Source organism: Peromyscus maniculatus, chromosome 3 (genome assembly GCF_049852395.1).
Source record: "Peromyscus maniculatus bairdii isolate BWxNUB_F1_BW_parent chromosome 3, HU_Pman_BW_mat_3.1, whole genome shotgun sequence".
In the NCBI taxonomy this organism is placed as follows: domain Eukaryota; kingdom Metazoa; phylum Chordata; class Mammalia; order Rodentia; family Cricetidae; genus Peromyscus; species Peromyscus maniculatus.
Genome location: NC_134854.1, coordinates 119,796,408 through 119,808,574, shown reverse-complemented (window position 1 = coordinate 119,808,574; position 12,167 = coordinate 119,796,408). Strand labels below are relative to the sequence as shown.

At 46.3% G+C, this 12,167-nt stretch overlaps 1 protein-coding gene across 6 annotated transcripts in view; it reads left to right on the top strand.

Annotated features, from left to right (window-relative positions):
• The window catches only part of Frmd4b (FERM domain containing 4B), a 338,430-nt gene that overhangs the window by 168,486 nt on the left and 157,777 nt on the right, over positions 1-12,167 (top strand). The window contains exon 1 of one of the 6 annotated variants that reach the window (XM_076567440.1): positions 4,995-5,143. The exons of the other annotated variants lie outside the window; for them this stretch is intronic. Within the exon in view, the coding sequence (XP_076423555.1) occupies positions 5,120-5,143 (24 nt within the window). The 5' untranslated portion in view covers positions 4,995-5,119. Of the gene's footprint in view, positions 1-4,994; positions 5,144-12,167 lie in introns of those variants that run through there. 6 annotated transcript variants of the gene reach the window in all.

Genomic DNA, 12,167 nt, shown 5'->3' with positions numbered 1-12,167 from the left:
GAGGAGGAGGAAGAGGAGGAGGGAGAGGAGGAGGAGGAAGAGGAGGAGGGAGAGGAGGAGGAGGAAGAGGAGGAGGAGGAAGAGAAGGAGGAGGAGGAGCACATAGTTTTGTTTTCTTTTCCAAGGATTGACTGTAAATGGGCAGAGAAAGGGGAAAACGAAACAGAGCGAACAATCAGAGTCCACAGAAAGACAGGAAGGAAGTGGGATGGAAAGCTGCGTGCTCAGCCACTTTCTTTGCACATTTTCTGCAGCAGCCTCTTGGAAAGGTGTGGCTTGGGACTCTGGGCTCTGGGTGCAGATTCTGCTTTCTTACCCGCAACGGAGAGGCTCCTTGCACTGACATCTCCTAGTCTTAGTTTCCTGTGTGTAAAATGGACTTCAAACATGTTCTTCAAAGGCCTTTGTGTCTTTAATTTTCCGAACACGAGGAAGTTATTAAGTTTTACAGCGTTTGTGTCCTTCACTTGAAAAGCCGCACGTGCCTTTGGCCTCTCGCTGTGAGACAGACATGAGAGCCCCACAACGCCTGTCTCCCTCCCTCAAGCTCTTCACCTCTGCCTTCCCATTTGCGGTTAAGAAAGAAGAGAATCCACCCTGCACAAGAGACTTCCCTCTTTCTGCCTGGAGAACATGAGTAACAGATTTTTCCATCGGAGCTGTTTTTCCTGGACACAGCGTACCCGACGGCCACAGCATGTGATCTCGGGGAGACCTTAAATAAACTTGCAGTGCTCCTTATCAGCCCCAGTTTTAGTAACTTATGAATTCATTTTCTGTAGTTGGTGATTTTCCTTTTTAAACAGAAGTTCTCTTTTCATTCGGTAGCTTCTGAGAGCGTTCCAGGTACCTCCTCGTGTAGCCCTGTGACATAACGGGCGTGCCCTGGGCTGAGGCCAATCCTTGTAGCAGCTGTCTCTTCCTGTCTCGCCCAGCGTTTTCCCTGGTAGGAGTCCTCGGCCCTCTCTATCATGGTTTCCGACTGTATTTTGTGGATTTCTACCTTCATCTGAAAGTATCTTGTGTATTACTTGCCTGTCTATCCCTTCCCTGTCCTGGATTTCTCTCCTGCTCACTCACTGGTCTCTACCACCCAGCACAATGCCAGGCAGAGAGAGCCACATCACTGATGTGGCCCTGTGCAAAAGGAAAAAACCCAACTCCAAGAACCAGGGAAAGCAGAGCCTGTAATGCCCACACTTGGGAGGCAGAGGGAGGGTCCTGAGTTCAAGACAAGCCTTTTGACACTCTGTCTCAAAAAACAAACAAACAAAAACCCAAGGGCTAGAAATGTATTTCACAGATAGAACATTTGTCCAGCATACTCAGAGCCTTTAGTTTGACCCCAAGCAACACAAAGTAATAATAACAGTGGTATTAAGAAGCCAAACATTAAAGCGGGCACGAGGTCCTTCTGAGCCTGGGATTCTGTGGGACCACAACGCCACCCTGAGCACCCAAGGTGCCAGCTCTGGTGCCTACCACCTTCTGAACAGCCAAAGTAATAGTCCTTGTAATGAATGAAAACGTAGGAAGTACCATGAGGCACCCAAGTGCTGTGGTTACGGCCTGATTACAATGAAGGGCAGAAGACAGTGTGTGTGGAAGAGATGCTGGTCCCAGACAGACAGTGAAGTATGATATCCAGGGCCACAAAGTCCAATTGGCTGAGGATTAGAACGTGATGTTTTCCAAGTTGATTTCCCTGTAGCACCCCTGTGTGTATTTGGTGCCTGAGCATATCTGAACAGAATCAAATTAGGTGTAGAAGCCGAACTCTGAAAGGAAATATTCCTTTCTTTATGCAAAGCTCCCTGCACATAGGAGTACAGCTTATCTCGTAGTTATGGCGGATGGCTTGCTGCTAGGTGAAGCTGTTGGCTTTGGAAGGTGGGCACACATCGCCTGTGTTGGGATTTGCAGTGTGCCTGGCATTTGCCTGGCATGTGAAGCATTTGGTGAATAATGAAAATGATAGTTTAGTGATAATACAAAGACACTCTATAATTCTTCAAAAGGGAGGTGGGGACGGTAAGGACCAGAGAGTCGGCTCAGCAGTTCAGAGCACTTGCTGCTCTTGCAGAGGACTCAGGTTAGGTTTCCAGCACCCACGTGGCAGCTCACATCTGTCTGTAACTTGAGTTTCAGGGAATCTGATACCCTTTTCTGGCCTCTGAAGACACGACACCCATGTGGTGCTCATACACAATGCAAGCATATCACTCACACATAAAAAATAAAAAATAATTAAGTTTTCAGAAAAAAAAATCAGACCCTATGTACACATTTTCCCCTAGACTGTTGTGTGTGTTTCCCCTTGTCTTACTTCCAGGAGCAGGGAAAGTCCCCGTTACACCTGCCCAAGTTCACCAAGTAGGTGAGCCTACCATCACACCACGACGAATGTTTGATAGTCTCGTTTCACGGGTGCTCGTCAGTCCACGATCACAGGGACTCTGCTGTGGGTTGGACATTGACCCCCTCAGTCTTCCTGGGTCAGAAGCTCACTTCCCCATACTCTGTGGTAATGGCACTTGGAGTTGGAGTTTTTGAGTTAGGATCAGATGAGGTCATAAGGGTGGAGAGCCCGTGATGGCATTACTGATATTATACAAAAAGGAAGAGAAACCCAAGTCAGCCAGCTTGCTCTGTCTTTCTGCATGGATGATGTGGCAAGAAGACTTTTAACAGATGTCAATACAATACCATACCCCAGGACATCCCAGCCTCCAGAACCATGAGATAAACCTTTATTTTTGTAAATTACCTGTCCATGGTATTTTGTTATAACAACAGAAAATGAACTAAGACAGAGTTCTTAAGCAGGAACCCAGGTTAAGTCTGCCCCAGAGCTGGGTGCTTGTCAGGAAGCATTGGGAAGAACAATCAAATCAGATAGAACGTGCTTTACCCATCCCTGCCCCTGGTCTCTGAATGCTACTTGTCTAGGAATGCTTCCAAACTGGTTGCAGCATTCCTGTCTGATAACTTAATGCTGCAGGCATGGACCACTTCATTCTGAACCTAGCCATATCCCCAGCCTTCCTCCATCTTTCCACCTAGAGCCTATCCAACCTTGTGTTGATAGCACCAGGATCCAGAGTCACATGGAGCAACTGGCTAATGATGTATGCGTCACACTGTCCTTTCTCTCACAATTGACACGTAACAGAGAATCTTTTCACCCACATGTAGAAGCAGAAATTGCAGACTGAGTAACGGAAAAGCTCAGGGAATGACTTTGGATACAGTCACATCCAGTCATCTAGTCATCCAGAGCACGTCAATGAAACCTCTGTCTCCAACCCTGCTGCCTACTAGGGTGTGTCCTGGTGGCTCTAGACTGTCATCCCAGCTACTTTGCCATGCTAAACAATTATAGAATGCTTCTGGTAAACTAAAGCCGGAGATGAGATATTAATCTAATACTTAACATCATTTATAACCTGATTAATAATCTAAGGACTAGTAAGAGCTACTGCTCTTTTCACAAATATGGAGCTGAAAGTAAACCCAGGCCTTTGTGCACGGCAAGCACAGCTCTGCCACTGGGCAGCACCCCATGTTTCCACCTTCATCCCCACTTCTGCAGATGTGTGTTGACAGAAGCGTGTCCCTCCTTGAGTTACACAGTCCTAACGATGACATCTTCACTTGGGCTCAGGCTGTTTGGGACTCACAACTTTCTGACATCATTACATTTTCTCGACCTGTAAATGTGTGTATGTGGGTTCCACAGCAAAAGCACTGTCTGTGCAGCCCCTTAAGAGTGCTTAACCAACTTGTTCCTTCCAACTCCCAGCTCTTCTGGTTGTCAGAATGTGTGTGCACAAACAATCGCTAAATCCAGAGTAAATTGTCACATTTTCTGCCGGTCACATTGTGTCCCCTCTGTCTGCACCCAAACGTGTTGCTGATTAAGTTGGCTTCTGGTGGAGTCCTTCACACTGTCTATTGTCATTCAGAGTAAGGAAACCCTTTGAAAGCACCTTGTGATGTGCCATTAAAACCATTCCTGCTCCTTGACAGATAGATAAATTCGCAGCGGAGGAGGGCAGGCCGCTCACACTGCAGTACTGGGGCATCTGACACTTTCCAGGCATCGGATTCCCAGGGCCTGGCCTGCGCTAACTCCTCTAACCCCTCCAACACCCTTGAGAGATAGGGATTTTTGTCCCCAGTCTACAAAGGAGGAAATGGGTTCCCACAAAGATCAAGTAGCATTCTCAAAGACAAACCACGACAAAACACCAAGGTTTACTTCACTCTCGAACTTAAGCTTTTGTCCATAATGCCGGAAGGCTCTTATGTGTCAGATGGAAGAACCATGGTGCCATGTTATGAGCTCTTTCTCAACTGCCCTAAGAAAAATAAGTCAATTCATTATATTTCTGTGTATTTTTCTCCTTTTTACCTTGAAGTAATAGGTACTTGAATATTCCCTACCCCGTGAGTAATTCCATTAGTAAATTATTCTCTAAAATGCAAATGATGTAATCAGCCCTCTGTGAGTCCACAGTTAGCCTGCCAAGATAGACACTCTGTGCCTGGCATCCCTGACGCTGACTGATGCTGATGCTTTTCCCCATGGAACTCGGAGTTTATTTCTGAGTGGAAAAGCCATTGGCGTGAGATGTCTGTGAGAAGCAAAGTTTATTAAATACTCTATTCCATGCATTAAATTCCCAGGCTAAGCCAGAATATGCACGGGATGGGGAGCCAGATTAGAATTTGAGTGGTACCCCGCATAGACCATCTCTCGAGTAATTCTCAAGCCCTCTTGGACATTGTAAACGAAGTTGAGAATACAGTTACACACGGTATGTCATCATATGTTTTAAGTGTATAATGGAGAGAGGCTTCAGGTGGCCAAAAGAAATAGCGGGCTCTTTAGCTGGATTTTCCCCTGTTGCCTTCCTGACTCATGTTGAAAGGCTTTTGTTTCTAATCAAAGCAACAAACAGTAAGGTCACTTCCTTGCGATTATATGGCAGCGGAAGGTGTCAGGGGCTTTGGGTCCTCACTTCTCCCGGCTTGTAGTTGGAGGACACAGCACACGCACCCCACAGTGCTGAATACATGTGTCCTGCGTCCTGCACCTTCTCGCCAGTCCTTTTAAATGAGCCTCGATCATGGATTGGAGGTAAGAGTAATCTCTCTGGACAGCAGACTGCAGACAGTGTCATCAGGCGTCATGAGCTTTTTCCAGTGTGTCTTAGCAAAATTTTGGACGGATTTTAACATTACGCGGGGGAAGGTTCCTATAAACACAGCATTTCAGAAACCAACTGTTAAGAAACGGAACTAAAAGGCATGTTTGTCTTTCCATTTTTCAAGGAATTCCTCCTTCCTAATTCCTATTGAGTAAGGGTTGGAACAATACCATAGCGGAGACAGCTCTTAATGCCCGTCTTTTGGGTTTTCCTGTTTTGTGTAAAAATGCTCTCTTGGCTTCTTTAGCAGACTCAAAAGGCTGGTTTTCCGATTTTCTCTAGCACTTTAGTGATTGTTGAAATGTGTCATTCCAGGTCACCGTCAGCCTCACACACCTACTGTTTTTCTATTCTTTCTTTTCTCTTAATTATTTGGTAATTTGAAAGATTCGAGCTCCTTCACTTATCCTGGAAAGAACCATGGAAAGGATCCCCGCGCACAGCACAAAAATGCTCTTGATGTGTGATTGTTAATCACCTCATCAAGATGGGGTCCTTCCATTTCTCTCTGGTACTTGGCAGCAAAGGTCCTAGTGTCCTAGAACTCATTAGTGTCCTCTCTGAAAGGACCCTTTGATGTGTGCCCCTGCTCTGCCTAGGGAAGCTGAGAATTGAATTCTGCCCATTACTCTAGTTCACGGTAAAGCTTCTGTGTGAGCGGAATTCATCAGCTCACCGTAGAGACCTCGGAAATGCTGTTTTTGTGGATAGCTATCAATTAATTAATAAAACTCCTCTGACTTGTCAGAGGAAGTCCTACATCCTTATTAAAGGGAAGCTTTTTGCTCTTTTCCCTTGTAATGTGGTTATGGTAAACTCATTAAAGGCCAATGTCGTGTGTTCATCTTTCTTCCCTGGTCGGTTGTTGGTGATGGGGGAAGGGAGGGAAATCTGGGTAGACTTCAGAAAAGAAAGGAAATTGTCTCATGCAGTGGAGTGCAAAGCTCTGGGGGGACAGGAGGAAGTCTGTGGAGGAAGTAGCTGGGATTGCGTAAGAGGAGAGAAAGCTTCAAGAAATAAATATATGACAATGGAGACTGCGACGGGACCTCCCACCATAACAGAACACAATGGTTTGGCCTTAGAAGTGAGCCATCTGTCTCGAAATCAGTCCTACCTAAAGGTGCCTGATGTCAGAAAGAATGTATTAGTTTCTGAAATACAGCCCCGTGGTCTGGATTTGCAGAGTAGCATTGTAGCGGCCCAGGGCTTGTGTGGCGTGATTCACACAAGAAATTCTCCATGCAAAGTAAAGCCATCCTACTCTGCAGTCCCTTTAAGAGGTCAGAAACTGTAACTCTTCCCCAGAGCCATCACGAGTTGACCTTCCAGCCTCCGTGCCAGGGCGCATTCTGTTTTTCCGGCATACTATTTACTGGCTTTCCATCTGGAAGCTGGGGAAGTGCTACTGTGGAAATACAGGATGAGCTGAAGGGTGCTGTGTCCCATCCCACACAGAGGCGGATCAGTGACCAGCAGGATATGGGGAAGTAGGGAGAGAAACACCTCTGATTGAGGAGACCTGTACCACGAAATGCTTAAGCTGGAGTAAGACCTATAAATTACCTTGTCCAGTCTCCACATTCTGTCACGGGGGATGAAGAAAACTGCCTCTCTTTCTCCCAGCAGCTCTCAAATGCCAATAGCTCCCTCAGCTAGCAGTGGGATATCCTGTCCATCTTCCATCCTCTGGCTGGGATTTGTGTATGGCTAGAGCTCCTGAAGACCTTGTGCCTGCCATCGCAATTGCTACAAGTTCATATGTGTGGCTGCCCTGTCCTGCCTGCAAACACTGTTTCCTTGATGTTATGGACCACCTCTGGCTCGTACAATCTCCCCGCCTCCCAGCTCTTCCATAAAGATCCCTCAGACAATATGTAGGGAAGTTTTTTTTTTTTTTTTTTTTTTTTTTTTTAAATGCATGCTGCCAAGCCTGAAGAATTGAGTTGCTTCCCCAGGACCCGCACGGTAGAAGGGCAGAACCAACTCTCACAAGTTGCCCTTTGACCTCTACACATGCATCATGTCATGTCCATGTCCTCCTGCTTAGACACAAATGCGCATACTTACGTACAAATACATAAATTTCAAAATAAAATAAAATAAGTGAAGGGGCTTTCTCAAAAGTTTGTGCCCCATTGGGGCAGAACACAGTCTAGAGCCCAGGTCTCTGAATCCCAGCTCTGCCCGATGCCCACACCACAGAGTTTCAGGGACATCTGGTCACTCTGCCCAGTTTCCAGTATCTCTGCCTACCATGCAGAAAAGCATCTGTTCACAGAAGCACCTTGGGATAGAAATCCAAGAGCAACATTCCAAATGAGGCCTTTGTCCTAAGAGCAACTGCTGGCAGAAATCTATTTGCTCGTACAGAAAAGTCCCCAAGAACCAGTCTCCAGTGCCAGTGAGAAGTAGCAAGTAGGTAAAACCTAAATTGCTAAGAAACATGAGCTGGAGACATAGTTATGTCCAGGTAAAGTGTTTGCATAGCAAGCTCTTTCCTCTCCACACTTCAGAGTCTTCCTTGCTGGGTTCAGAGCTGAGACTAACACTGAGGCTCCCTTGCTGCTCAGAAACTGGCCCTCTTGATCCAAACCATTTGACTTCCTTCCCTGGGACCCCTATACATTGAAGCGATGTATATCTCTCTGCTTGTTCCCATTCCTTTTCTCCATTCCTCCGCTCCCTCCCTCCCTCTCTTCCATCTCTCCCCACAAGCTTTGCTTTTTAGCTAGAAAGGAAATCAAGAGACGAGGATGTCCCAGGTTCCTCAGAGCCAGCGGCAGTGTGTGTGGAACCAACACAGTCGAGCAAAGTTGAGGGTGGAGACTGGCTGCAGTTGTTAACTGGAAGCAGACACCGAGGTGCCGTCTAGGAAGAAATCAGAACATGTGGGTTATGAGTGCAACTCTCCTGTTCCAACTAGGCACCATTCCTTAGATCAAATGTCTTTAAAAGTCAACACAGTATGAGATATGTACTTGTAACCCCAGCTACGTGGGAGGCAGAAGCAGGAGGGAGAGCCCTGGAGCCCAGAAGTTCACAGCTAGAGTGGGTGAGATAGTCAGGCTTTTTCCCCAAAACAAAACCACAAACAAAAGCATTCAACACTTGGCTAGAGCTAGCTCAGCAGTTAAGAGCACTTGCTGCTCTTTCAGAGGACCTGAGTTCGATTTCTAATACTCACATCCAGCTTACAATCATCTATAACTCCAGTTCTAAGGGGATCAGACAGCCTCCATGGGAACCAGGCACACAAGTGATGTGCAGACACACATGCAGGCAAAACACCCATGCACATAAAATAAAATTAAATAAAAATTAAAAACCACCCCATATCTATTTCCTGGGTATGTTCTACACCAGCACTATGTCAGACTTAAATTAATGAAGGTGAGTTCAAGAGAGCCATGGAAGCCTCCAGCAGTCAGCAAGGACAGCCAGCCACTCTCTGCCACTCTCTGCCACACAGCCAATCTTTACTATTAGTTCGTTTACCACTCACTGGGCGAATATCAAAGCCATTGACTTGAGATACTGCGATAAGTTATCATAATTAATATGATTCTGAAGTCAGAGAATTAAACTGACTTTTGCACTAACCACTGTATTCGAGTTGTAAGACTCACGTATATAGGTAGAAATCAAATCGGGTCAGTTCAGGCAAATAGGGACTCTCTGGTACATTTAGAAATTCTGTTTTTGACATGTTCTGCCCCCCAGGAACAGAGAGAAATGAAGTGTTGAGTGTGTACAGTTAACACAATCTTTGTGTAAACCCTGCTTTCCTAGTCACAGACTGTTGAGGAAGGAGAGCTGCCCACCATCTGCCAGTAAAGATATGCCTAAAAGGTAGGAGGTGGATACTGTTGCTTCATAGTATGCTTCTGTACCTACCCCAAATACAGTAAGCAGGGGCAATGGTGTTGTGAAAGTATCTAGATACTGCCAGAATTTCGAGTGTATGGCAAATGGGTAGTTTTTCGGGAAATGTAGTGTTTCTGTCCACATGAATAAGCATCAGTGGTTCCTTTGGACCCACTTGTCTATCTTTTGGCATCTTGCCCTTATCAGAGCATCTTTCAGCATTTGTCCTGTGGATACATCAGACCCCTTGACCCTGTGGACATTCATCTGGATTCACTAGGCAGAAATTCACAAATAGAGGCAGAGAGTTATAGAATGTCTTTTGCAGACTTGGTGTTGGCTTGAGGGTAGACAGGGAGGTGTTTGAAAATATTTTTCAGCCACCTTCTGGATCTGAACCCAGAACAAGTGGGATGAAAGTTCTAGAATGTTTTCCTGGAAAGAGTCTCCTCAATACATCTTGTTTCTATTGTGGGAAATAGGGCCTTGCACACTCACTGCGTTAGAATACTGTGAGAGGTTTCAGCCTGGGCTCTGCTGTCTTAGACAGACTGAATCTTCCTGAGAAAGGTAAGGTGCTTGGCCTCCATGTGTGATGCCTCTGAGTCCACTTGCCCTGTCTCACAGGACACCTGAGGGTGGGTAACTTCTTTGAAAATGCAACAAGCAGGACCTGTTTCTCCCCATGCTGGGGGCTTGGAAGTCCAAATTCAAGGTGGCAGCATTTGACCTTGCTGTTAGCGTATGGACTCCCCAGATGCATTTCTCCTTCTCCCAGACTTCAGATCATCACCCCTGCAACTCCCAGATGGAGAGCTGGTAAGAAAGCAAACTGTGCTGTGGCCTTGCAGCCCACCTCCTTGTGACTACAGGATGCATTTATGGTCCTGTTCAATGTCTGCCTGCCTCCATGCAGAACACCGGCCAGGTTGCATGGTGTGGAGTACGTCTTCCCCTGGGGAAACCTGTTAAGAGTCAGAAACCTCTTTTGTTCTCCAGAACTGAAGGGTCTGGCTCTCTCCCTTCAGGATTCCCATCACTCATGGCACTTATCTCCTCTGACATTCTCCCACTTCAAGGCCCGATCATTGCTGTCCACAGTGGAGGCTCTTTCTCTCTCTTAATAAAGCTCATTCTAGAGGGTGACTTCCTGCAGCTCTGTTCAATGCACCTGCTGTTCTTGCTCTCTAACACAGGCGAGGGCCTTCTTACTGCATCCTCATGTGCGAGAAGGCAGAAAACCAAACTGCCGAGGTAGCCTACCACTGCATGAAACCTCTTTTCTAAGGGCCTCAGCCCCATCAAGGGAGGGATGGGCCTGAAACCTCATTATCGTTAAGACCCATTGGTTACATTCTTCCACTGAGCCACACCTAAGTGTTGCAGAGAGCGCATTCATAGCATCCTCATACTCCAGAAATGCAGTCTTATGGAATCCTAGCCTCGACCCTTAATTGAATGTGCTGAAATTGTGGTACCCTGGCATTGACCAGGGCTCTGCAGAAGGTGTCTTGGAGCTGAGAGCAGAGCCTGCCACCTCCCTTCTGCAGCTATTTATACTGCTCCTCTGAGAGGAGGAGTCATAGCTTTAGTAACGGCTTGGTCCAGAGGTAACGATGCCCTCTTGGTACGTGGGGTGGCCTTGTGCTGTGAGAGTCAGATCAACCTAGTGGGACGTGAGGGCCATTGCTCTGCTCACCATGAGAATGGCCAACAGCTTTAAAGGGTTCATCTGTAAATCTGCAGCGATTGTATGTCGTCTTTGTACTGGAGTCAGGGTAATAGAAGGTTGCTCAGGAACTATGCCCATGCCAGGTGCCCCTTGAGATGTAAGCACTCCACTTCATCCGACAAGGTCAAATATGGATCATTTCTTGCTTTGTCTTATTCATTTCTACCTCTTTTAAAAGTACCTTTTTAGCCGGGCGGTGGTGGCGCACGCCTTTAATCCCAGCACTGGGGAGGCAGAGCCAGGCAGATCTCTGTGAGTTCAAGGCCAGCCTGGGCTACCAAGTGAGTTCCAGGAAAGGGGCAAAGCTACACAGAGAAACCCTGTCTCGAAAAACCCAAAAAAAATAAAAATAAAAAAAATAAAAGTACCTTTTTAGATTTATTTATTTTATGTGTGTGAATTTTTGCCTACATGTGCGTGGCACATGTCTGTAGTATCCACAGAGGTCAGAAGAAGGCATTGGATCCCCTGGAGCTGGAATTACAGATGGTTATGAATCACCATGTTGGTGCTGGGAATTGAACCTGGGTCCTCTACAAGAGCAGCCAGTGCTCTTAACTACTGAGTCATTTCTTCAGCCCCTCCCCCCATTTTCTTTTTGAAAGAAATAACTGATCATCTTGTGATATGTTTAGTTATTTTTTATTTACTTACTTCTGAGTTGTGTTTTGCTACATATCTCAGACTGGACTTGAATATCCCAGGCTGTTCTCTAACTTGTCATCCTGGTTTAGCCTCCTCAAGTCTCATAATTAAAAACATGGGCCACCAAACCCAACTCTTTCAGTGTTTTGCGTGACAAAAAGTACCATGTTGCTTTTCCAGTTTCCATAAAACGAATGGGCAAGTGCATGCTCTCCTTCCACGGGTGTTTTTGGTAACTCCTTTTGCAAAGAACACGCTGCATGCTCAGCGGTGAAGAAGACTCAGCTTGTCCTTGGAGGCAGATAGCCCATAGTGGAGGTCATTGCTAATTAGTTACTACTGTAAAAAGTGCGGCCAACGGTATGGAGAGAACAGAAGGAACAACCCTACAGAGCGGGAGGTGTGGAGCCCTGGGCTGTCCCAGCACCTGCCTGTTTAAACCTGTCTGTCATTCAGATCAGGAAGCCAGAAAACAAAGACATGAGGTCAGCTGTCCAGGGTGGTGACAGTAACACAGTGGTTCTCAACCTGTGGCTTGTGACCCCTTTGTAGGGGGGAGGTGTTGAACAACCCTTTCACAAGGGTCACCTAAGACCATCGGAAAACAGATATTTACATTACAACTCGTCACAGTAGCAAAATTACAGTTATGAAGTAGCAACGAAAATAATTGTATGCTTGGGGGTCACCACAACACGAGGCACTATATT